The following is a 27,003-nucleotide window of genomic DNA, read 5'->3' on the forward strand; positions in this document are numbered from 1 at the left end:
GCCTTGCAAGTGCCGGATTAAAGGTGTGTACCACCGTTGCCCAATACCTGTGAAATACATTCTATAGGGTGCACTGATCGAGTCTGACATACATTCTATAGGGTGCACTGATCGAGTCTAACATACATTCTATAGGATGCACTGATCGAGTCTGACAATTGGGTCAGAGAGATGACTTGCTGCCAAACCTGACAACCTGAGTTTGATCCTTCGGGATCACAGGCTATAAGGAGAGAAATGACTCCTGCAAGTTGTCTTCTGACTTCTGCTACATAGACATATATGCATATGAACACATGTACACACACACATGTGCATAGACCCATGCTGACAAAGGCAGTGCATATGCACATATACACAAATAAATGTAATTAGATATTTTTAAATATTTTAAAATCTTTGAACAAATTAAAGTGTTTGAGGTGGGGGGAGGGAGGAGAGAAAGAGGAGAGAGAAGAGAGAGAAAGAGAGAGAGAGAGAGAGAGAGAGAGAGAGAGAGAGAGAGAGAGAGAGAGAAGTGAGGCTGAGAAGATTTCTCAGTGCACAAAGCACTTAACCTACAAAGTATGTGGACTTGAACTTGGCTCTCCAGAGAACCCATTAAGTTGGACTCTGTGTACATCTGTGATCCCAGTGTGCTTATGATGAGACAGGAAGCAGGGACCGGACAGTAATCCCTGAAAGCTCCTGTGCCACCTAGCCTGGTCTGTGTGAATAGCAAAAAACACAAGACCCTGTCTCACACAAGGTGGAAGATGAGGACCTCTGACCCCGCCCCCATGTGTGCTGTGGCCCCCACTCACAAACCATCGTGGATACCAAAAACCAAAAAAACAAAAACAACAACAACAAAAAACGGGAAGAGCTGGCTGGTTGGGGTGTAAGTGGGGCTCTTGATCCATGTGTCAGAAGAAATATCAATGGTTTTGAGATGAAAATATCTAATTTGGAAGAACTGTAGACTCATTGGGACTTATGAATAACAGCATTTTCTCCACCCCTCAATTTCCTTTGAAATTTCATGCTGGTTTTACTGTACTATTCTATAAGCTAGAGATTAAACAGTGGGGCTTCTTCATACCCACATTTAAGGGGAAATTCAAATCTGGTGATTAGAAACCGGATACTAGGCAGGTTGGGTCACACTCCAAGTCTGGTTAAAACAAAGTTAAGGGGGAAAATACCAATGAGTAAAACAGCTCTGTGGGGAGAAACTGAAAAGGGGGGAAGAGAAAGAGAGGGGGGCTGGAGAGGGAGAGAGGGAGGGGGAGTGCTTCTCCCATAGATCTTTGGGGAGTCAAGTAGCTGCCATCTAAACTCAGTATGGCTGGGAGTAAATGACCCCCCACCGCCCACCCCGAGGAGAGCTCAAGTAAGTAGAAAAAGTAACTTGAAATGTACTTGAGCTGTAAAATCCCGGTGCTACAACAGAGTAAGGAAGGCTTACGTGGTTCACGGGGTCTGGGAAGTCAGTTTCACGGGGACATCTACATCAGATACTCAGCTTTTCACCTGCTCCATTAGGAGCTTATCTCCTCTGCTCATCTCTCCTGTCAGCCCTTCCCACCTCAATGTCTGCTTTACCTAAACCTCAGCAATGGATCCGTGTTTGCTGAACCCAGAGGATGACAGAGACAAAGGTAGTTGAGAACTGAGACAATGGGGAGGGGCTAAAGTCCACCACAGAACCTGTGTTCTATTGGGCTGGCACAACAGGGAGAGGTGCTGATTAGATCTGCCCCATTCCACTCAGAAAGTTAATTTGGCCCCAGGTGATGTCCCTGTCATGGTGGATTCAGGGCTGCCTTCCCTCAAGGTAGATGGTCATACTCTGAGCTCAGGCTGCCATCCTTGGGCTTTTCTGTCCACATAAAATACTCATTTCTTCAGTTGTCCATATCGCCTGAGGGCCTACCCCCCACCCCGGCTTTGATCCTAGTAACCCCATGGGTTCCAGCTCAGATCTCTCCTCCTCAGGAAGGCCACATGACCAGGGAGGCCTTTGGTGCCCACATGATTCAGCACTTTGGTCTGTATCACTTGACACTCAGTACACTGTTCATGAGCTCTGGCCTCAGACTTCTAGGGTTCAAATCTAGCCTGTACCGTATACTAGCTACCCACAATTCATTTCTGTGCCTTGATTTATTTCCTGGGTCATAGTAAGGAACTACCTGGGGAGCACATATGTGCAAGTTTCAAACCAGTCCCTACACTTGGCAAACTCCATCAATGATTTATTTCGCTGGTGTCCCCAACTCTGCTAACAGTTCCTGATGGAAGAGGACACTGATTCAGCCTTCCATATCTACCATAGAAGAAAATGCAAATTCTCCAAACATGTATGAGATAGATCCCTTTGGCTAAATAAGCCAAAAGCCCACTCTATGGTAAGGTATGATGTTAGGTGTCTTTCCTATATTCCTAGACCTTGGCAAAGGGAAAAGAATTTAGTAATTATATCACTGATGAGATCATAGACACAGAAGGAACACATGTGTGTATATAGCATAGACACAGACACACAGACACACACTACACACACACACACACACTACACACACATACAGACACACACTACACACATACCACACATACTACACACATACCACACACACACACACACACACACACACACACACACACACACACACTGGGGTAAATTCTTTCCCTCTGTCTATTCCCTGCACTCAGGCCTTTTTCTTCTTTTTTTAACGTTTGCTCTGCCAGGCATCCCCTTTTCTGTATATGATCATGGTGTAAAATTTGATTTACCCTTCTTACACTTGGACTTCTTTCCCTGTCATCTGACCATGAATGTCCATGTTAGTCTGACATAAGTTCACCTGGAAAAATAGCAGCGAGTTTCTCCTCAGCTGGATTATTATTTTTGGCATCCACTTGCCCCTCCGTGGCCTGTGCATACAGATTTTGTTCTGTGGAGGAGGTCTTTAGACCATGAAATGCATCCCATGGTCCTGAGAACCACTGAATAAGCTATCCTTCTGCTTAACATTATCCTCTGCACCTGACTGCAGAGGCTTGGATTCTAGAACGTTCTGTTCTCTAGTTGCTAGTCTCATGGTAACTGTGGGGCAGGGATAAACTCTCGCCTACAGTAGGAGGCTGTTCTGTGTAGATTACAAGGAGGTACACAACCCAGCTGGGTTATCAGCAGCAGCAGGCATGAGGGCTTCTGCACAAACCTCAGCCCTCTCCTTGTAGGCAATGTCTCATCCCAAGTCCCCAGCTCCCTGGAGGGCACAGCTGCTTGTCTGTATGTTCAGAAGCAAGGTAGGGTTGCTGCCAGCACTTGCTCCTAAGCTCAGTGCTGGGTGTCACCAGGACCTGAACCCATTCTGGCTTCTCAAGTGCACATAATCTATTTAGTATCGTCTGGGGCCTACTTTCTTGTCAGTCTGCATCTGGACCTGCACACAGCAATTTATTCTTAGGGAACCCTGTTGCTGGCAGTGGGCTGCCTTCAACTATAGAATTGCCAGCACACAAAGAGGAAAAGCCGTGCCCAGACTCCTTCCCTGCAGGGCTCTCTGCAGTCCAACCTAGAACCCTATTTATTGTTCAGCATCCAACTTGGAACAGGTTTTTACGTTTTTAAGACTGGTGTTCTTTAGTCCAATGGCTGGTGCAATATAGGAAGAAGGAAAAAGAACTGCATTTATTTCATATCTACCCATAAAACTAACATTAAAAAAGAAAATCATAAGCTCCCAGAACCAGAATAAATGAGCCTAACCACTTTGGTTGACAGATGCCTTTCAGTCTCTACCGTCCTGCCTGAAGTAGGCTTAGCAGCTCCGGCAAGGGAGCCTTTGGTCTCCTGTCTGTTAAGAGGGAATGTCCCCATGTGACTCAAATGTGGCTCCAAAGTGCCACAATTCTTCCTCCAGCATATCACACACACACACACACACACACACATACACACACACACACACACACACATGAGGAAGAGAGAGACAGAGACAGAGAGAGAGACAGAGACAGGTGAGAATTGCTAAACACACACACACACACACACACACACACACACACTTTGCATTTATCACCACAAAGTTTTACAGTCTGATGTGAACTCTGTCCTGCGTGATCCTCTCCCCTCACCCCAAACTGGTCATGGACATAAACCACCACAACACAAAATCAATGTACAAATGGTATGCCATACATTCTCCAAAGAAAAGGGCTCCTTATGCTTACCTGCGAGGGTCATGAACTTCCACGGAAAACTTCTTTTCCCTGAAATACAGATTCTCCAACTGTCTCCATTGAAATATCTGGATGGAAAACAACGTAGTTTAAATTCAGGAGTAGTAGGTTCCCTGGTCACGCTGTCCCTTCTTCTCTGATTAACCTTTCAACAGCTGAGAGTTTCCTTATCAAGGCAGAGACCCTACAGTTGTCCGTGCTTCCTCCGGGTAGCCCGCCTACTACTAGTGCTTGAAACACACACACCAATAGGTGTGGATTTTTTTCAGCAGGTTCCTTAACAGACACAAAACAAGTTCTCTTTAAAGTTTGTTCCCCTTTGGCTCGAGCCTTTGTTGAATTCTCCAAGACAGTTCTCAGCTCTGCAGACTTTTCCCTCCAAGGAGAGGAAGAGAGGTGGGGGCGGGGAGCTGAGAGGAGGGAGAGGAGGGAGAGGAGGAGGATCGCAGCCGGGAACACAGTGCTCAGGAGGGAGCGGTAGCCATCTGTGCACGCGGAGGGCTGAGCAGTGCTTCCTCCCCTCGAGTGCTGAAATGGGAAGGCGTTCAAATTCCCAGCCTCCCTTCGGGACTCCACTTCCTGCCGTTAATGTGTAAGAGCCTCAGACATCCTCACTCGCTGGAGGGCGGAGGCTGTGCGACCATAGTTGGGGGTAGGCGAGTCATGATCACAGTGCGTGTTTGTAATTCTTTTTTTTTTTTTTCTCAGCACAAAGGCGTGGTGGGCGGAGCGGAGTGGGTGGGGGCAAGAGTTCTGTCCTGTGGGGGCACAGAGTCAGGACAAGGGAACCCCAGGAGTCAAAGAAGCTGATCTTGAGGAGTTGGGAGGCAATTAGAGCCGCTTCCTAGGAGCCGGTGGCTTTTTCTGGATGAAAGTGAAAGTTACTTAGAGGTCTGGGGAGCGTCACCAGGGGCTAAAGCTCTGTGTACACGAGTTTGCATTTATTTTATTCACGCGGCTTCCATTTCCTTTTATATGCTTAGCATGTGAGTTTGCTTTGCTCCAGAGTAAAGCAGGGTTCTTGTCTTTCCTGTGAGAATGGCTGATTTTCCTTGTAACCCCCTTTGTCTACCCTGTGTGGAGGCTTAGGCACAGCTTTTTAGGTTTTGCTCCAGACTGAGGTCCCAGCTCTATTCCAGCACCCACCTTTCACTCGCAAAGACCATTTCCCAGTATTCCGCAAAGACCTTTTCCCAGTATTCCGTGAGCCCCGTTTTCTCCAGGCCCAGGATGTTTACCACCCAAGTAAAACTGAGCAGCAACTAAAACTGGTTTCTAGAGAGGTTGCATTCTTTCACGTTCACACTCTCCCCTATGGAATTCTAAATGATCCCGTCTGCATGGGTAACGGGAAGGGCAAGGGGTGATGAGTGGCTCTGACTCAGGAGCTACCTCTTTATCCACACTGCCTTCTACTCTGAAGCCAGAGACTAGAGACTTTCCTGTCTCCCTGGAGATCAGTTGCAAATGGGTGGAGGGACATTGGAGAGAAAGCAAATGCTCTAAAGTGTTGCGCTGGCTCAGATGGCTTCTGGTCCATCCTGTCTGAGTAGAATTTTTTGGTCACTTAAACACACAGAACTATGTCTCAGCCAGTGGGTGCTCTGCCACCATGAATCCCTGAGTGTAGATATTTTGAGTCTGATACCTACGTCTTGGGTATAGATACCGCCACTAGGCCTCACCACAGCCATATAGGCAGTAGAACTACTGGACTGTGACCTTGGCTTTATGCATAACTTGCCGTACCGTAGCATGCTATATGGCAAGGCACAGAGGCTTTAGAGTCAGCTTCTGTTTAAATCCAGGCTCCCTTCCTTCCATGTCGCTAGCTAAGTAAGTTGTAGTAATTCAGCTCTAGATGGATCTTAACCACAGCAGGTCCTGGGCTCAGGCTGGGCAAGGGAATAGAAATAAGTAATCAACAGACATGGATCTCACTGTCATGGATCTCTTAGAGCTTCCAGATCCTGGCAAAAGAGAGAGGGTGACTGCACAACCACCAGAGTTCTTCTCTTAAAGCTCCCATGTCTTAAGTTGGAGCTTAAATAATTAAATTAGATTATGTGTGTGCTAGAAATCTTATAGCAAGTATAAAGGATTATTTACCACTTCTCCCAAAGAAAGATATGTCCTTCTTAGACCCTACCCTGTGCCAACCCTAACAAAGCAACGTGGACCCTGGACAGGTCTGGCCTTTTGGATGTGTGACTCAAGTGTCCCTTGCTCAAGAGGGTCATTCGCTTGCTGCTGCCATCTTGAAATTTCCAATGTGTTTTTATCTATTTGGCATGGGCCCTACAAGTGATATAGCCGGTCCTGGTCTTGGTAGCATGGAGTAGGGGTTGGGAGTTAAGGACCCCATCTGTATCTGATGTACAGACCAGAGAAAGTAGACCCCCCCTCCCTGGGAGGCAAGGAAGTTACACCTGACATGAACACTCAGGAGAAAGCCCCACTTGTCTATTTTTTTCAGGAGTGCCTCCAGTCCCGATAAAGAGCCCTGGAGCATAACCCTCTGAGGGTCGGTTTCCTGGCAACTCCTCCTTCCCCAGCTCCTTGCAAAAATCCAAACCACAAACCATGGCTTTCCTCTAAGTGGTCCCTGATGCTGTGTAGTGTGGAGATCTGTGTGTCTGCCAAAGACCCAACTAGAACCATCTGGGCTTGCTGCAGCCCCTCATCTTTAGCCAGAGTGGCTGTCCAGGGAAAGGGGTGGGGCTTCCACTTCAGTGCTGCTCTGAAGGGTGAACACTGGAGTCCTAGCTCTCAGGATGTGTCCACGGGGTAATGTATTTTCTGTAGAAAATTTCGTTGCTGGGATAAAGCAATAGAGTCCCTGATAGCTGTTTTAGCACAACTTTATTTTGGTTTTTATTTTGCAAACTAAATACTGAGAAGGAAAACTGGGAGTAGACAGTTTTTCTAGATTAGAAAACCTTTAAATCTTCTTGGGGACATAGGCAGTGTCCTGCCGAACTGGATGAGGATAGGCACACAGGCAACAACACTGGCTACTGATTTTTTTTTTTCTCAGTTAGGAGAGGGGTGGAGCTAGGGACCCAGCCAGCTGCTGGAGGTTGGGGGAAGCAGGAACTAGAAGGCTGAAGGGGTGGAGAGGGCAGAGACAGCTGCTGCTGGCAGGAAAGGCTGGATGTCATTTAAGCTAAAGGGACTCTGCTCTTCATGGGGGTCTGGGGCATTTTTGTTCATATGACATTAAAGCCCCTGGCTGCTGGACACTCAGTTTTCAGGCTGGCATTGCAAAACCAACCAACCAACCAAAACCAAAAACCCAAAACAAAACAAAACAAAAGCAACCAAACAGACAAATAAAAACACACAATATGGAGAAAGGCAAAGGGGAGATGTCCAGTTTCCTGTTTTCCTGTAAATAGGGAGGGATGAGCCCTCACTCTGCTGGTACTGCACCATCCCTGGGGGCTACTCAGGAAGAGCCCCCATGCCCTGGTTTGCAGAGAAGACGACCTATCCCTGGCACTATGTAAAGTCACCACTGTGATTTGGGATGCCGCATAAAGACACAGCAGACAGTCATGACAATGACTGGGCTAGCTCCCTAAAGACTTCAGCTACTTCTATGCCCAACAATCTAATTATAAGCTCAACTATGTAGTCCTATCAGTAATCAGAGTGTCTACTGATCAATACCTGTTAAATCAGGGCATTTTGGCTAGGCATCTCCACAAATCCCCACAGACACGTTTGTTTCCTTGCTCACTGAGCAGCCCCCTCACTGCCCATTGTGAAGAAAAACTGCAAATTTTCTTAAGGGTGAAGGAAAAGAAACAAGGCACACAGAAGTGAGGGGAAATTGCCTCGGGCTACACAACTGGTTTCCGAAGGAACCAGAAATAGAAGTCCAAGGCACCTGGTCCATTACTCCAGCTGCTAACCATGCTGCATTCCCCGGGACCCCACCAATTAGTGAGAACAGCTTCCACTCACTGATGGGTGGTTAACTTTACAAGTGGAGTGCTTTCTCACAAAGGAGCACAATGCAGCGGCTGTGAGAAAGGGGCTTCCAGCCAGGCTTGTTCTCTCAGACATGATCACTCTGCTTTGCTTTCACACTGTAAATATAATAATAATACGAATAATACATGTTTCCTCTTTTCTTGTAGATCTACCTTCATCCAGGCTCTACAGAGCACCTGCCTCAACACTCAGCCTCAGTCAGAGACTAAGAGACGGCAATAGCCTTGGTTATGAATGGACCTGGGGATGGTGACTGGAGCTTGCATGGGAAATAAAAGCGTTAACCTAGCATGGTGGCTCTTGCTTGTGAGCCCATCACTCTGAAGGGTGAGGCAAGAGGATCAGCCTCAGATACATATCAAGACCCTGTCTCTAATAATAAGGATTGTGGTAATTGTACGAGTTAAGAGGTTTCCAAAGATGGTTTAGAGAAACCATCGGGAAGGGCTTTTACTAAAACGGTGTTTGCTACCATCATTGGAACCCCAATGGTCCCAGATAAGGGCTCTCAGCCTTTGACCTAGGCTTCCTAGGGTCACAGGTCCTCTACTGTCTCATTCTGGTCCCAAGTGTCCTCATGTATAAAACCAAGAAGGGAAATATTTATCCATGGAGAGCAAGCAAAAGTGGCTAATAACTATTGTCTTTGAGCCCTGAATATGACAAGGTGCTCTGTAAATCCTTAATGAGCAGGGGCCTCCCAAACCCTGGCTCCAATTAGTCCACTAGATTCACACATCCTGTGCATGGCTGAGGAAGAGGCCTCGGCTCCACTGGACTTCCTCTCCAGCCAGCACTTGTGAAGCACTGTGGGCTGGCATGTGGAGTAGGCAGCAGGCTGTCAGGATGGTGTAGAAAAACGACTTGAGAGGAAGCTCGGCCTAATGGCTCTGATTCTCCAGCAGGACTTTAGGGAGCCTTGTCTTCCTCCTGTCCCTGAGGCTGAGTCATAGAGCCCCTAAATGACCTCCCTGTGAGTAACTTCCTGCTCCATCCAGAGGGACCATTATACAGAATCCAATCAGCCATCTGGATCGCTTCCTCCTTTCCCAGATGAAGTTGCTCTGGTGGGCAGAGACTCAGAGCTGCCAGAGGTTAAGTATGTGATTGATGCTGGGACCTGGCTTGTGACTTCTTGTCCTGGTCTTTTTCTATTGTGCCACAAAGCCCCAGTGAAGAGCAAGAACAATGATGCTTCAGATCCTCCAAGAGACTAGCTTTGGCCATCTGATGGCACACACTCAAGTTCTCAAAGAGGAGGACACAGATAGTAATAGTCCCCAAGCACAGAACAAAACAGACAGACAAAAACAAAACAACAAAACAAAAAACAAAAACAAACCCCACTTCCTAATTTCACTTCTGCTCTTTCCTGAGACACCATCACACATGACTCCCTGCGTTTATCTTTATATCAGGACATAAAAAAATGAGGCGTCAAATAGAGGTGCCACAGAAAACTCCCAATGTCGTGCATGCAGGGGACTTGGTCCTGTGCATCCCGGCAATGTATGGGAGAAGACAGAAGCAGGCATAGGAATGAGGAAGAAGAGTTGGGACCTTGTGTCCATTTTAAGTATGGACACAAATACTTTTGTAGGCGTCCAATATGTTTTACTCTATTTATAAAGAAAAGAAAAGCAGAGGTATTGTGGTTTAGGTCGACCACAGATCTCCATCTAATCTAAGCTCTTTTATCCATTGGCATTTGTGGATGTCTGCTTGGTACTGGCTATGCTACTGGGCAAGAGGAAGAACACGACACCCAGCGTGTATTTTTTTTAAAGATTTATTTATTTATTTATTTATTTATTTATTTATTTATTATATGGGTGTACACTGTAGCTGTCTTCAGACACTCCAGAAGAGGGCATCAGATTTTTGTTACAGATGGTTGTGAGCCACTATGTGGTTTCTGGGATCTGAACTCGGGACCTTTGGAAGAGCAGTTGGTGCACTTAACTGCTGAGCCATCTCACCAGCCCCCAGCGTGTCTTTCTACAGCTATCCCTTCACCCCACGGTGTGTGTGTCTGCTTGTCCTTCCACCCAGGGGTTGAAAATATTTGAAAAAAATTATATGGACTGAACACTGTTTTTTTGTTTTTTTTAAATCTTGTCACTATTCCCAAATGGCTATCACACCATAACTACTTTCATAGCATTTCTACTGAATTCAGCACTACAAACCTGATAGACATGAGTTAAAGTATTTGGGAACCTGACCATGTTGGCTTCCATCAAAGGGCTGAGGCAGGAGGATTGTTGGCAGTTTGAATCCAGATTAGGATGCACAGTGTAATGAGTCCCAGGCCAGACTCAGTTAAACAGTGAAACCCTGCTTCTAGAACTGAAGGAAATGAAAGGATAGAGACAGTCATACTGGGTCATAGGCAAATACTGCATCATTTTATGTAAGGGGTTTACCATCCCAAGGCTCTGGAACTAACTAATCGCCATGGACAATGAAGGCCAGCTTCCATTGCCAACGCTCAGGTCACTCCATCATCAAAGGAATTCAGGGTAGGAACTCAAAGCAGGAATCTTGCAGCAGGGACTGAAGTAGGAGCCATGGAAGATTGCTGCCTACTAGTTCCCCACTGCCTTTCCCCACAAACAGGATCACTTTCCCAGGGATAGCACTGCCCATAATGTGCCAGGCTCTTCACCATCCATCACTGATCAAGAAAATGCCTCACAGGCTACCTTGCAGGCTCGTCTTACAGAGGCATTTGCTTTGCTGAACTCCCCTATTTACAGATGATTCTAGCTTATGTCCATGTTGCCAAAAAACTAGCCAACACAAAGACAACAACAAGATAACCTTGGGCCTGCCAGTCAAAGGTTCTCCCTTCTGGGCCTGAACGTGCAAAGCCTTTTAAATTCGAATCTCTAAAATGAGATATTCATATATTCTGTGCATATATAGGCCAGAGCTGGCATTGCAAATTCAAAACAACTCAATGCCATTCTCTTGGATTCATTACAACAACAACAACAAGCAAACAACAACAACAACAACAAAAAACAAAAACAAAATAATAGACATTAAAAGCACAGGATTCAAAGTCATAGTATCTATCAAGTATTTGATGGCTATGTATCTTTAGAAACTTTGTGTCTTTATTCGTTTTAGAACTAATACGATGAAGAACAATACTTTCCTATAATGCTGCTGAACTAATGCATCAGTGCATACAGAGTGTCGAGTCAGCATTCAGCCACTGCTCATTATTCTGATGGCTGTTTCTTGTCACTCAGAACACACTACTCTTCTTCCTAATGTAAAACATGAGAGTGCTGCTTCTAGTTTTCTCATGTACCAGCCTAAAGTTCAAGTTTGCACAATTTTTTTTGAAAGATGATGAATATGTTACCAAGGGTATTAAAAATATTTTCCTTACATGTTTTACATTTATTTATTTATTTATTTTTGTGTGTGAGAGAGACAGAGACAGAGAGGCTGTCGGGGGGTGGGGGAGTGTTCAGAGGACAAAGTGTTGGTGTTGTTTCTCTTTTTCTACTCTGTGGGTTCCAGAGATAGAACTCAGGCTATCAGACTGGATGACAAGTGCCTTTACCATCCCCCAAATCTTTTCTTTTCAACTGAAATTTTCACATAGTGAGAGCCTAGCCCAAGGCTCTTCATTCTATTTGGGCAGAGTTCAAGATATTCTCTTTGAGTTGTTTGTCCCAGTCATTTCTAGCCGATTCTGTCACCTGCTGATGTACATATAACTATCTTTATATCATCTCCATCACATGAATCACCCACAAATTGCATCTATTTGTGATGTTAGGGGTACAATGCATACTAGGCAAGCACTCTACCAAGCTACAACCCCAATCCCATTGCAATCTGACCAGGGATCATCTTGACCATTTTCCTGCTATGACATTTAATCTCAGAATATTGATCTGAAAAATAAAATGTTCTCCTATAATAGAACTTAGCATTAATCAGTGAGGTTAGACACCATGGGGACCAAATTGGGCCCTTCCAAGTTGACAAACTATGACCACAGGCGGTGAATGGAGGCACATGTCCTCCATACTTTATTCAGCATTCACAAGCATCTATTTCCTCTTGGAGATGCTTGCACACCCAGCAACTAGAACAATGGCTAATTTTTCTCCATAGCCAGATCTAATGGACTCAATGTGTTTACTCAGCCAGGTCTCCCCTCCCCCTTCACTGTCAGACACCAGGGACTCCAAACTAACATGGTTAACCCAGTGACAGATGCCCAGAGCGCAGAACATATACCTTTTAATGGATGGCCTCTCTTTAACCCATCAAAAACCTTTTAGTTTCATTTGGCTTAAGAATCATTAGGAAGGGGGAGAAAGAGGCCAGCCAATCCTTAACAGAGCCTGGAGAGAAACAGACCATTTGATCCCCTCCTCCCACTAGATTTGATTTCTTCTTGTCTTCTTCCCCTGAGGAGCTGTCTAGATGACTTTCTCCTCTCCTCGTCTGCTTTTTCTTACAGAAAGAGTTTAAAAGCTTCAGCAAGGATAAATACTTTCAGGAGGCACTGCGTTTGTGTTTTTCTTTCTCTTCCAGATATAATTACCATCCCCCACTCCCCCCTCTCCTGTCCCTGCTGAGCATGGCTCTAGGGGGATGGGGTCAGTGCCTGCATTGTGAAACATGCACTTTAACTAGACTTCCTCCGCGTGAGCACTATGCCCCAGTGCTATGTGGCACACCAGTTCCTCCCTTTAAAAGACTTTCCTCAGTAGGTAGAATCAGTCAGTACTGTGATTCTGGTTGGATTTAGAGTCACATAGGAGACATAGTTCTTGGCATGCCTGCTAGTTATTTCTAAGGGAGTTTAACCAAGTTAACCCACCCTGAACGTGGGCGCCACAATTCCTCGGACTGAAGTCCAGGATAATAAAATGGGAAAGAGAAGCCGAGCGAAGTACCAGTGTCGTCTCTTGGGTCTTAGACACAATGTAACCAGTTAAGGTCTGCTCCGGCTCCCAGGCGCCGGCTCTGAAGCCAAGTAAAGCCTTCCTTCTTCAAGCTGCCTTTGCAGCAATGGGAAGAGTAACTGATCCTTGGACGAGAAAAGATAGGGAATGACTAAATGTAAACCTCCGGACTTGGTCCATGTACTGAGAAAACCGTAAGGGGTTCTAAAGTGTTTATTTCTATGTAGTGTTTGAGTACTTTGGAGGACAGAGTTAGTTTGTGTGGAAAAAAGTTGTACTTTTCTATTTGTTTTCGAGGCAAACATGTCAGTACTCTGGTACCGAGATGCTTGGTCCAAGGACGAGGCATCATTTTAGCAACCTCATCCCCTTGGTGAAGGTCATCTGACCCTGGGGAAAGCTGAGATGGAAGGCAGAAGATGATGACAACAGTTACCAGTGAATAGCTGCTCACCTTAAAGGTGATCCACCCCATCACCCGTGTGGACTGAAAAGAAAGGCAGCAAGGGAACGAGGGCCCTTTAAGGACCATTATTTAACAGCATCTTGTTATTCACACCCCTGGTGCTTCAAGAACTGCCCTTCTTGATGACAAGGTCAGGTACTTCCTAAACCGGTTGAGCTGATTTTATTTACTTGTTTGTGTATTGGTTTGTCAAGACAGGATTTTTCTGTATAGCCCCATCTGCCCTGGAACTCACTCTATAGATCAGGCTGGCCTTGAACTCAGGGATCCACCTATCTGTCTCCCCAGCACTAGGGCTAAAGGTGTGTTCCACCACACAGAACATGATTTGATTTTATTGTCTTGAAACTTGTAGCCCAGGATGGGCTTGATTGCCGATCCTCTTACCTTTTCTTTTCAAGGGCTGGGGTTACACTGTGCACAGCTATGCAGTGCTAGTGAGTACTCTACCAACTGAGTTAATCCCTAGCTCCTCTAGACCTGGTTTATGTGGGAATTGGGGGAGGCTCCTTATATGCTGCTGAGAATTGAGGTGCAAGACCTCTCCACTTGGACGGGGATCTGGTTTGAGGCTGCTGCATTGGTGGCAGGAAGCAGATCTCTGGCTTGCTTCCTGGCCAGCTAAAGGATGAACCCTTTGTGTTTTGCAGGCTGCTCAGCAGCCGTGCCTGTCACTGGCAGGAAGTAGGCAGCTTGGTCTGAGGTTTTTGCTACAAGATCTGACCACCCAGCTTTTCTGAGGCATGCAATGGCCTGGGCAGAGTCTCCCTCTCTGTAGCTGAGGTCCTGGTTGCTATTCTTTTATGGATTTCCCTGCTGGAGCCATGCCTTCTCCAGAAAGAAGATGGTAAGTTCTAGGAGTGAAGACTTCAACTCCCATATTCCAGTCGTTCCAGAATGACTGGTCCTAGGGTTCAAGCTCTGGTATCCCACTCCCCCTCTCCTCCCCCAGGAGGAATTCTGAAGTGGTCAGGTCAGTTTGAAGATTTCCTGAACTTACAGGGGCTGGGGAGGGCAGAGGGAAACAACTGAGCATGCTCAGCAGCCTACCCTGAGCTATGTCCTCTCATCAGGGATATTCCTGTAATCACAGGCTTCCCAGCCCAGTCTGGGTAGTTCTCCCAGGTAGCTAGCTCTACCCAGACTTCTCCCTAAGTCATCAGCATCCATTGCTGCAGCTGACCTTTCACTCAGATGTCTCTGTCATGCTCAAGCCTAGGGAATGTACAGTGCTTGAGGCAAGTCAGTCACTCACCTGCTACCCAGTAACTGTAGGCTGAGTATGTGAGTAGAGAAAGAACTGGAGGAAAGGAGTCACGGCAAACCCAGTTCAGAGACTTGCAAGGTTGCAAGATGGCATGTGACCACCGCGTGCACTGGAGCTCCAGCTCAGGCTGCTTCCACAAAGTAGGGAACACGGATTAAGGTGGTTACTTCATTAAAGGTGCACCTCCAGGGTCAGGAAGGTAACTCAGCCAGGAAAGTGTTTGGTGTGGAAGGATGGAGACCTGAATTTGAGCCTCAGAACCTATGCATGTTGGCACGGAAGTACCAGCCTAGAGTCGGGAAGGCTCTGGGATGTGCTGGTCAGTCAGCCTAGCTGAACATGTGAGCCCCGGTCCAATTTTTCAAAAAAACAAGATGGAAGGCACCCGGGGAACAACATTCAATGTTGACTTCCACATGCATATGCACCATACGCACATATGTGTATACACAGGACCACCCTCCCTCAACTGCATATGGCTGTGTGGAAGGGGCAGTCACAGTCAGACCAAGAGGAAAGAGTGGTCAAGTACTCAGCTTCCTATTTTTACTCAGTGTGATCCTACAAAGAACTAGGGATGCCTATAACCCCAGAATCCTGGGATGCTCCTCCTGCTTGGACTGAACAGCTCATCGTGTGTAGAAATTGCCTGTCTGCTCAATACAATCTGGGCAGGGCAGATCCCAGCAGTAGATTCTTGGCTGATTAGCAGGATCTGTTGCTTAGACTCTGCCTAGTGAGGAAAACTGTATTTATTGAGTCCTGGCTGTGCTGGGGATGGGTGTTAAACAGGTTTAGCCGTTTTTAGGGAGAGCGGGGCACCCTGGCTTTCCCCAGTGAACCATGCTGATTAAGAAAAATCTTCCCAGCAATGCACAGCTCATCAGCAGTAAGCTGCTGCACTCTTCGATGATTGACACCAGGGTTTCCCAATCTAACACTTTCCGCTTCTATGAAAGAGAAAGTGTCTGGTGGCCTGAAGGATCCCAGGAGTGCAATCTTGATAGCCAACTGTCACTAGCTCTTGATTTCTTTTTGGTCCATTAGTCAGAAAACAAAGCCAAAGCTCAGTCGAAGTGGACGCCATTTTTAAATGCCCCCTCGCCTTTCTTCCCTCTTTCTTTTTACGTACAGAAATAAGTGGTAAAACGTTGTGGGCTCCCTTCCCCCCTCCCTTGCAAATGCCTCAGTGTTTCAGTGCTGTGAGTGCCTGAGACTCTTCCTTGAGAGTTATCCAATTTATACTTAAGTCCCTTAGGCTACTGAACACATATATGTTTGGATCTCTTTAAAATTGGCACTGGATTGCAACTATTAGATACTTTACTCCAATTGCATTTTATTTGTTTATTTGTTTGTTTGTTTGTTTTTGCCCAAATAGGATCTTGCCATGCAGCACTGGCTGGGCCAGTACTATGTAGTTCAATCTGGCTTTAAGCTCACAGCAATCCTCCTGCCCCAACCTCCTAAGTTCTGGTATTATAGATGTGTGCCATCAAGCATGGTGTTTAGTATCTTTCATATACCATATGAGGCAAGGATAGAAGCGGTCTGTGCATTTTCATTAGGCAAAAAGTAAACAAATAAGAAACTGACTCACGGCTCACAGAGCAGTCAATCCGAGGATAAGAGGCTCAAGGACAAATGTAAAACAAGCAGGCAGGGTTGGGGAAAGGTTGGCATTATTACAAAAGTGGTCAGTTGTGAGCTCTGTGAGGGACTGAGCAGATATTAACATCTGTATGTGTGTGTGCGTGTGTGTGTCTGTTGTATGCCAGTGCAGAAGGGGCTGAAGTAGCAGCCAAAGAATATCATTCTGCTATAAAAAGGGATAGATTACTGGTTTAGGGAGATGGTTCATTTGATATAATGAAGTGCTAGCTGAGAAAGCAAGAGGACCCAAGCTCATATCCCTAGCACCCATACCAAAATTAGGGAGGTGAAGGGAGGAGAAAGAATGAATGAATGTACACTGCAAATGTAGCTCAGAGGCTCATGCTAGCATATGTTCCTAGCACAGAGAAAGCCCTAGGTCTAATGCACTGTACTGGAACAAACACACCTCAGTAAGATTAACTGCATAAATGGAGCTGGCAGCTCAGGTATAAGAGAAGCTCCTTTATTCTCAGCAGCACCTGTTTCCCATAGGAGTCTTCCCTTGTTGCTGTGGGAACCCCTTCTCTCATTTCTAGATGACAACTTACTGTCCCCATTCCTTGAGCACATGAGCAACCAGGGCAATCACACCTCTGGGTGCTCACTGCTCTCAGCAGCTTAAGCCTCTCACTCTGCTGGTGAGAAACCTGGCCAGTGACCAGCTTTCTTTTTTAATGAGTTTCCAAATGTCAACCATAAACTCAATTATGTGATTAGAAACACACAGGTGCACAGGAAACTCGCTCAGCTGTGACGCCTCTAAGGTAGGGTTGGTGTTTGGTTTCAATCCAAACTGAGGACCTATGGAGCCCGGAGTCCAAGGGCCTCCTGGTACTTTGCCCTCTCATTAAAAGGCTGGAACATAAAAATGCCATGGCAACCAAGCTGGGTGCACATGCCAGTGGGCATAGGGGCACATAGGCTAATAAAATGCCAGTATACACCCTTCAGATTGGGCAAAAGGTAGGTGGAGAACTTTAGGCAGCAGAAACACCTGTTGGATATGCTGGAGAAAATAATCAGGCTGTTAGGTAGTCTGTCTCACTTGTTGTAGATTTTACAGTCTGCAGTGACCCTGGCCACTGAACGTTAGATCCAAGGATAGGTAAAACAGAGGTCTTGAGTGACATCTCAAGATGAACATTCCTTGATGAGAGCCTTGGGATTTGACTACCAGGCAGGAAAGGCCACAAGCAGGGGCCAAGAACTGGGTAGAAAGGTCAAAAAGCAGGCTCAATGGGGTGACATGGACCCTGGTTCTGACCTGGCGATATAATTATTACCTATTCAGGAACCCTTCTCATTCTGAAATATTTCCTGGAATTGGATATGTTTACCCAAAGACAAACATAGGCAACCAACTAGTTGAGTCAAACTCACAGATACAAGAATCAGAAAGATGGCCACCAGAGGCTGGGGAGTATCTGGGGGGTGGGGGTGGGGGGAGACAGGGCACTGCAGTTAAAAGTTCCAGATCTGTATTATAGAAAGAGTTCTGAAGATGGGTGGTATCACACTGTCAACACACTCAACCCTGATGAGCTGTGCAACGAAAGCTGTAACAGACTCACTTGTGTCATATGAACTCTGTTAGAAGTTTGACAAACCTTACTGGCTAGAATGACGGTCCAGTCAATGCAGTGCTTGGCTTGAAAACACAAGGACCTGAGTTCAATTCCCAGCACCCACACAAAATACCAGGCGTGGTAGTGCACACTTGAAATTCTGGGTCTAGGGAGATGGAGGCAGGTTTGCTGGCTAGCCAGTCTTACCTAACTGGTGAGCTTCAGGCCAATAAGACACTCTATCTCAATAGGGGTGCCCGATGGTTTTCTCCAGCCTCCATAGCACAGCAGGCAGAATTCAGTAGACAGGGGAGAGACTGCACATTACGACTGAAGATGCTACTATACATTGGATCTGTATGTTTTAAAATTTCAATGTATTTATTTATATAGTTCCTATTTGTGTGTGTGTGTGTGTGTGTGTGTGTGTGTGTGTGAGACCTGTATATGCTACAGCGTTTGTGTAAAGCTAAAAGCAAATCATGCAAGAGTCAGGGCTCTTTGCCTACCATGTGGGTCTTGGGGATCGGTTGGGAGCACCTTTACCTAGTAAGCCATCTCACCCCCCTTTACACTTGGGATATTGAATGTTCCCCAATGGCCCCTGTGTTAAAGGCTTGGCCACCAGGGTGGCGCCTTTGAGAAGTTGGCTGTGAGATCCTTAGGAAGGAGACATGCAGGAAGACATTAGGTCACTGGCAGTAGGCAGGCCCCTGAAGAGGATTTTGGGACTCTGGCCCCCTCCCTTCCTCTCCTTTGTGTCTTGTGGCTGAGGTTAGTGATTTTGCTCTGCCATGCACTTCCCACTGTGGTTTTCATCTTGCAACAGGCCTCAAAGCAAAAGTGCCAACTGATCATGGCCTAGAATCTCTAAAGCTATGAGCCCAATCTTTGTATAAAGATTGTATAAAGGGCTTCATCTTTGTAAGTTGATAATAATCTTTGTGTTTCGTTATAGCACCCAAAAGCTGACTAACATGGAATCTTTTAGCATCTCTCGGGACTGAACATGATAATTTAATTTTTAAAAGAATCTCTATTTTACTTTGATTTACATATGTGCATATCCATACAGGTACTTAGGGGAAGCCAGAAGCAGCTGTCAGATCTCCTGGTGCTGAAGTTGCAGGCGGTTTGTGAACCACCTGACATAGCTCTGGGAACTGAACTTTGATAATGGCAAGAGCAGCGAGCACTCTTAACTGCTGGAGCATCTCTCTAGACCCATTACTGTCTCCATAGAAGCTGTTTAGCTGCTTAAAGTGACTATGTGACTTTGACCATGTGGGGATTACCAGCAGAGCCAAGAGACTGCCTGTGGCTTCATCAAGGGGCAAGGAGAGACACATCAAGTAATGGTGTGAGATAAAAGAGCTGTGTTCTAGTGGGTTAGATGTTCTTGTTATTCCATGAGAAGTCACTGGTTTTGGAGCCAGAAAAACAAAGTCAGTTTAGAAGTTACCACTGGTTTGTGGCTCTTTTGGCACGAGTAGGGCTACTGAATGCTGCCCTGCAGCGAGCTGGGATCCAACTGCAGCATTTGGTTTTGATTTGCTTCCTTCAACTTGCATCCAGGTCAACAGGGCTCTCAGAGTGGTGGGAATCTGTCCGCAAAGTCCAGACGCTCACCAGTCTCATGGGCGCTGCTATGTTGTCTGGCTCGGTGTTTATTTGAGTGTTATAAATACCCAATGTCCTGTTTGACCCCTACTGTCCACACCATCAATGTGGCTATTTATATGGTCTTTCTCGGTGTCAGTGCATGTGCTGTAGGGCCAGGGAGGACAAGATATCTAGGAGACTAGGCATTGGAATAGTAAGTTTATGGACCCAAGGAGACCACATGCAACAACAGACATGTCAGATGGGGACGGAAACTACCCTAGCCATCTCATCAGATCTGGCTTGGGCATTGGTTCATACAGAGAACAGTTTAAGGTAGACATGCGGTTATCTATCTAGAAATTGGCGTTCTCAGGCTAAAGATAGATCAGTTGCTAATGTGCTTCCCTTGCAGATATAAGGACTTGAGTTTGGTCCCCAGAACCCATATGGGGGGGCAAGGTGTGGTAGTGTAGTATGCTTTTATTTCAGCACTGTGGAGGCAAAGCAGGCAGGTTTGCTGGATGGCCAGTTTAGCTTACATAGGGAATTCTAGGGCAGTGAGGGAGTTTGTCTCAAGAGGAAAAGGTTAAGTGTCTGAGGAATGACCCTGGAGGTTGTACTTTGACACCTGTGCAGGTGCAGGGGTATGTGTGTGTACACACACACACACACACACACACACACACACACACACACACACAGAGGAGCCAGGTATGGTAGGTAGCACAAGCTTGTAGCCACAGCTACATGGGCAGGAGAGACTGGATGATTTAGAGTTTGAGGCTAGCCTGGCCTACATGGTAAGTTCAAATCCAGCCTTGGTTATCTAGTGAGCTGTTATCTCAAAACAAAACAAACTTATCCACCTATATGAGACAATGTGAGATTTTTCTCTGCTCAAAGACAAATGTTTTTCTCAAAGGTAACAACAGGCTGATAGGAACATGAGCTTCCCAGAAGAGTGCAACATGAGCTGGTGCCCTGGGCATGCTCAGAAGAGGCTCCCCAGTAACCTGTGGGAACAGAGGGACCCTGGGTTCCCAGACTCAATAACCAAGGAAGCGATCTCCCCTTAACAAAGGGGTATTGTTTGCGCTTCTGTCTGCCTGTCAGGCTCAGTATAAAAGAGATGGTAATGATGCTTGCTAAGCCAAGGGCAGATGAGATTGTAATGGTGGTTGCTGTGCCAAGGCTATATGCTCCCTCATCTTGACAGTGGGAAAGTCTTGGAGAAGTGAACTCACTAAAGGTGGAGACAACTGGGTTACATCCATCCTGTGTCTTTCAGTTACCACGTCACAGATAAAGGGATGCATAGAGGTTAAATGAGTTACAGCTCCCCAGCCCCACACCAGATGTGAACAAATTCCCATCATTCATTTTGGCAAAGGTTGCTGGTTTAAAAAGCACTTTTGTGTGTGTGTGTGTGTGTGTGTGTGTGTGTATGTGGCCATGCCAGACAAGCGTACCACCGCTGAGCCACATTCCAGCCCTTGATTGGGGCAGGGTCTTGCTCTGTAGCCAAGGCTGGCCTGAAACTCCAGGTTTCAGCTTCCCAAGTGCTGGGGTTCTAGGTCTGTTCCTGGTAACTTCTGTTTCTCCCCCCATCCATCTCCTCTACGTACCTGCTCTACAGCTTTAAGGCTAGCTCTCCCTGCTGACCCACTGCAAGGACCAGTGTCAGCCATAGGCACTGAGCCTTTGCAGGCCCACTCAGCTAGCATTATGATCTAAAGGAGCGATAGATAAGGGGTGGCTCTTTGATCCTGAACCGTGAAGGAGGAAGGCTGCAAAGAATGCTAAACACATTAACTAGAGCTTCCTCTGGTGTGTATAGAGGTGTGGTTTCCAAGGAGAACAGACAAGCTGGGAGACGCAAGGCACCTAGCCAGGGACAGGCAAAGTTAGAGGGCTCTGCAGCCAGCAATGAGTCAAAGTTGCCCAAACAGAAGCTGGACCAAGTCAGCGAGGAACAGCATCCTTATCGCTCTGAGTGACTGAGCAGAGCCATCCCCCTGGGAGCCGGCTCATAGCTAATGGAATATTTCCTGTAAATATTATTTTCGCTTCCTGTCTCATCATCTAATAGAATAAAAAAAAAATCTTTACTCATCTGGGGGAGGTGACAAGAACCCATCAAATACTGGAGCCACCTCCCCTGTCTCTGAACTACTCTCAGGACTCTCGGGAAGCCACACTGGCTGCTCCGGATGCTTTCCAGATACTTTAATTCCTTCTCCTAATGCCTTGGAAGGGACCTAGGAGTGCTTCTAATTGTGCATCTAAGCAGACATAAAAGCCCCCCTAAGTGCATATCAAATAAATAAGTAAATGCTGTCTACTGAATATGTAACAAGGCCTGACTGGCCAGTCCCTTCCCAAAGGATAGCTTTCATTCAATACACACTGGCAAGGATAGAAGAGCAAGTGCTGATCTGTGGCTAATGAACGCTGCCTCTATAGGAAGGTGTCTGTTGAGGCTCACGTTTCACCCTGGGCTGTCTCAAAGCCCCACTGAGTTAGTATTTTCTGCTTTCTTCTTATCGTGGCTTCTGACGGCCAGAGGGTCAGTCTGTCCACAGGTCTGATGGTTGCAAAACAGAAGGATTTCACACAAATCCTGATCCCGGTAATGAAACTGAGCCATTAGCCACAACTAACCCACACCTCTGTGACTGGGGCTGCACAGAAGGGTCTGATGGTCACAGAGATTAAAGCAGCTGTTGTTTCCTCAGGCTTTGATCTAAGGAATGTGGGGATCTCTTCTTTACAGGGAGCTCCTTGGGAGACAGACCTATTTATGCCCCCTAAGACCTTGATGCTGCCAGCTGAATCAACAAGACCATTCGAATATATGGCATTTATTTTTTGCATTCACATGCTTTGAAAAAGAAAGAAAGAAAAAAAATACTCTTGCTTTTACTACTAGCATAACTGGCAGAATGCTGTGACGGCCAGCGTCACTGCTGCTGGGCGGGTTTCAGGTTTTTTTTTTTTTTTTTTTTTTCTTTTTTTGGTTTTTCGAGACAGGGTTTCTCTGTGTAGTCCTGGCTGTCCTGGAACTCACTCTGTAGACCAGGCTGGCCTCGAACTCAGAAATCCACCTGCCTCTGCCTCCCAAGTGCTGGGATTAAAGGCGTGCGCCACCACGCCCGGCAAAGCTTTAGCGGGTTTCAGGTTTTAATGTGCTGAAAGTCTCAGTACTTGACCACAAATGCAAACTAGGAGGTAGCCTGATATTGACCCTCAGGGCCAAATGACCACTGGGTACCATTTCATTAATCCGGAGGTCAAGAGCAACCTAGGCAGTGAGTTATTTCTACACAAATGTTAAAGGTGGTTAGCAGCTGGGAGGAAACAGGAGACCATAACCCATGGAGAGGAAGGGTGACCTTTGCTCTTCATGATCCTCTCCTTGTTCACTTTTATTGCTAAGCCAAGACAGACGTGTACATGTGTGTACATGTGTGTATGTGTGTCATTCCCTCCTCTGATTCTACATCATAACAAAGATAGCCAGGACAACTGCCCATTGGCAAGAGTGATATTAGCTAAGGGATGTTTCTTATTGGAATGTGGTATGTGATGATTGGCAGGAGGTGAAATCTGCGAGGTTGGTGGAATCCTGAGAGTGGGTGGAGGGTGTCTGCAAAAGCTCACAGGACATGTTATAATGTATTCTCAGCAACTTTTGGGGGTTCTGCCTCGTCTTTATACACGACCTCATGCATTCAAGCAAGGAGCGTTGCAGAGGGGAATGCACACCCGTGGCAGATTTCATTGTTTTAAATCCCATTTGCTGCTACTTTCGGGCATTTGGGGGATGAGTCTTCTGTGCACAGCGTTTGTGCTGAGCAGTTTTTGTCACCTTCACACAAGCTAGGGTCATTCGAATGAGAACACACCTCCATCAAATTGCCTATGGCACCTCCTTGATTAATGAGCCGTATGGGAACACCCAGCTCACTGTGAACTGTCCCACTCCTGGGCAGGTGGTCTTGGTGTATAGGAAGGAACACTGAGCAAGCCCTGGAGAATAAGCCAGTAAGCAGCCCCCGACTTCAGTTCCTGCCTCCAGGCTCCTGCCCTGTCTTCATTTAGAACTTTTGATTTTTTTTCTGAACACATTCAAAAGACAAAACACAAGTCCAAAAGGCCCCTATGTGCCTCACTGTTTCTGACAAACACACTAGGGCTGTGCTGGGGGAGGGGAACTAGAAAAGAATTTTGTTTTTGTTTTGCTTTAAATTTAAATTTTGTTTGCTTTCTGTGTTTTACTTTTGGGTTTTTTTGTTGTTTTGTTTTGAGGCGGGATCTTGATATGTGGCCCTGGATGACCGATAGCTGCCCAGTCAGAGTATTGGGGTTATGGGCTTGTGCCACAGCACCCACCTGGCTTTTCAGAAAGGTTTTGAAACGAAGCCCAGAGCTGTACTTAGGAAGAGAAGAATCTGCTTGTTGGAGAGATCCAGGTCCTGCATTGTGGGTTATGAACAGCAGGAAGCATAGCTCTTTCTTTTACCCCAGCCGAGCTGCCCCCTCCACCCCCACGCCCCCTTTGCAGTTCACTTTTCCAAAGCTACTCAGAGTGGGACTCTGACATAGGGTAGATACTGAAACCAGAATGGTGAACTGCATCTCACCCAGAGAACTAGGATCAACCTACTGTCTGTCTGATTTGAGATGGCCATTACCTCTGGACTCTCAGGGATTTAGAGAGACATTTTTCATGAGCCCTATGGGAACACCTGTATGGATGCTCACAGGTGGCATGGGAGAGCCCTCAGCCCTTCAAAGAAAGGGAGTGCCTAACATCGCCATTGCCTCAACCTGAAGGTTGGTGCTCAGTATGATGGTGCCACGTGACAGCTGCTGTAAGTCGGTCAGAGTGTCAGTGAGGGCTTCTGTTTACTGCTGGGTGGGAAGAGCTGCCCGGGCAGGAGAGGCAGTTCTTGCCACAGATGCCCCTGGGTACTTAGATCTTGGCACTGATCATCCCCTGAGCACCCCTGGAGGTTTAAGGTGGTGGAGATGTACCTGGCCCCAGTGCCAGAAGGGCATGCTACCACCTGGAGGCCATCCCTCCTGTAGCTCACTCGTCCTCTTGTGTTTGGGAACACTCCAGCTCTCAGTATCTAGGGATGCAGCCACACCTGCTCTGCCTGTCCACCTTTTCACAAGTTGGAGTACAGGAAGCACGGGGTGGGGGTGGGGGTGGGGGTAGGGGGGTGTCGTGATAGACCGTGGCTATTTCCAGACACCTGTGGATATCCTTGCAATGCTTTCTACACGTATAGTGGAAGGTCAGAGAGAGACAGGGTGGACCCAGAGAGTTTCTGACCCTCGGTGGTCTGGAGTCACCAAGGAGGGACTTGGATCGCTTTATATGCAAACATGCAATGCTAACTCTCTGCCAGGTGTGTGCATCTTCAGCACTTGTTCCAAAGCTCTGAGTTGCTCAGAGCCTCTCCTATTTCCTACAGACAACAAAAAGAGGATTTGTGATGCTAATGATATCCTGTAAAAAAAAAAAAAAAAGGACTCCTCCTGGAGTCTCCCGGTGGGTAGGATTTCACAACTATGGCTCTTGTGCACTCTTCAGTTTGGCCCTTGAGCCCCACGAACATCTTAGACACATGGACCCCCCCCCCACACACACACCATACGCACAGCTGATGAAGAAGATGTATCACTTGGCCTGATGGGGGTTTGAAAGTACTTTCCCTAACTTTATACTCAGCATTCATTTCCCAAGGACCCCCAGATTGTACCTGAGACCACCCAATCATCATCAGCCTGTCTCCCAGGGATTTCTATGAATGCTGGTGACTTTTCTGGGATCCAACTGTCAGTCTTTCCCTCTCCTCTGATGCTCTGTTGATAACTTTTTTTTTCTTCTTTAAGAACCTTCTGTGAGCACTGGAAACCAAACCGGGTCTTACTAATAAAGATTTATTGAGCCCATGTTATGTGTCTCTGGTGTTTTACATTTATCAAGGGCTATTGTATTACTTTCATTAGAGTTACACTTAAGAGAGAGTAAGAAAAAATTCTCCTACACACAACCATGGTGAACAGAACAGCTCACAATACTGAGAGCCATTGACAGACTGCTTAGAGGGCAAGACTGAATTCTACTGTGGGTCTTAGCCATGCTGGCCTGGGTTCAATTAGGTTTTGGAAATTCTCTATGCTCTTAAGCTCCAACTGAATACCTAAGTGCCTACTACTCACTACAGTTCCCTGGGTGTCCATCAAGCGCACTACTGACAATGTCAAAAGCTACACCGCCCCCCCCCTCCCCAAAAAAGGACAAAGCAGAGTTGCACAGATTGCAGCCAGGAGTCTGTGAGAGGTGATGGGGCCGTGTTTGTCATTTCCAAGTAAAATAAAACATAAAGGACCCATCTGGCTGGCTGGAGAGGAAGGGGTTGGGTGAAGGAGAAGAAAACTCAGGGACAGCATTAGAGAGGCCAGGCGGAGAAAAGTACCAGGAGAGACAAAGTGAGGATGGGGTATAGGTCTATGGTTAAAGCAGGATTGCGGGCTGGGGCCGGGGCACCATTGATTTCTTGTGTGTGAGTGGAAAACAGAGAGGTTTTGGAGCTTGCCACACAAAGCTCCTCCATCGTTTGTCCTTGGAACGGAAATGATCAAGTGAGTGAAATTCTTTCTACCACACTATTTCCCCATATAAATTCAATGAAGAAGGCGACTAAGAGGACAAGTGCTAACTTCATAAAGTGTGGTCAGCCCAGATGTGCATAGAGTGCGGTCAGCCTAGACATGTTTCTGTCCTAGTCACAATACAGAAGCTTGGGTAGCAGTCTGGGAGTGTGCAATGGACCAGCGGTCCATTCTCACCCCCAAAGCACTTCTCCACTGTAAGTTTTCTGTTTGCTCTGGCCTTGGGAAAGTGTGTCAATGAAAATAAAATTCAAACACGAGTCCCGTCCCAGTGACCTGACTTCCCTTTCTCTGGGGCAGGTGACTCTAGTCTCTGCTTACTTCTGTGATGCCAAAAAGGTAGTTGTTACTCTTTACTTAGTTTTTTTTTTCATTTCTCCTTGACCTATGACCTATGACCTTATTCCAAAAACCACCAGGGAGAACTCAGAGTGGCCTTGGGATTCAAGAGAGAAAATGTTCCTCCATTTTGCCAAAACATGTAGCCTCCCAGGAAAAAGAACATACATGACAGCCGCTCAGAGCCTGTTTGCCCATCTGCTCTTGGAGAATGGAGCCAAACGCCATACCTTAGATAATTATAACACC

The 27,003-nt window shown here is 46.6% G+C and overlaps 1 protein-coding gene and 1 long non-coding RNA gene across 5 annotated transcripts in view; one reads left to right on the plus strand and one right to left on the minus strand.

The window, feature by feature from the left end:
- Positions 1-27,003, minus strand: part of Frmd4a (FERM domain containing 4A) — a 600,187-nt gene that overhangs the window by 49,392 nt on the left and 523,792 nt on the right. For all 4 annotated transcript variants that reach the window (XM_029471433.2, XM_021186444.2, XM_085835220.1 and 1 more), the window contains one exon: positions 4,222-4,298. In XM_029471433.2, the coding sequence (XP_029327293.1) occupies positions 4,222-4,298 (77 nt within the window). The remainder of the gene's footprint in view (positions 1-4,221; positions 4,299-27,003) is intronic.
- LOC147005989 (uncharacterized) lies at positions 4,662-8,518 on the plus strand. Its single transcript, XR_015046572.1, has 2 exons — positions 4,662-4,822; positions 8,376-8,518. It is a non-coding gene; the product is annotated as an uncharacterized LOC147005989 (long non-coding RNA).

Source organism: Mus caroli, unplaced genomic scaffold, assembly GCF_978045245.1.
Source record: "Mus caroli unplaced genomic scaffold, Mus_caroli_1 scaffold_2, whole genome shotgun sequence".
In the NCBI taxonomy this organism is placed as follows: Eukaryota; Metazoa; Chordata; class Mammalia; order Rodentia; family Muridae; genus Mus; species Mus caroli.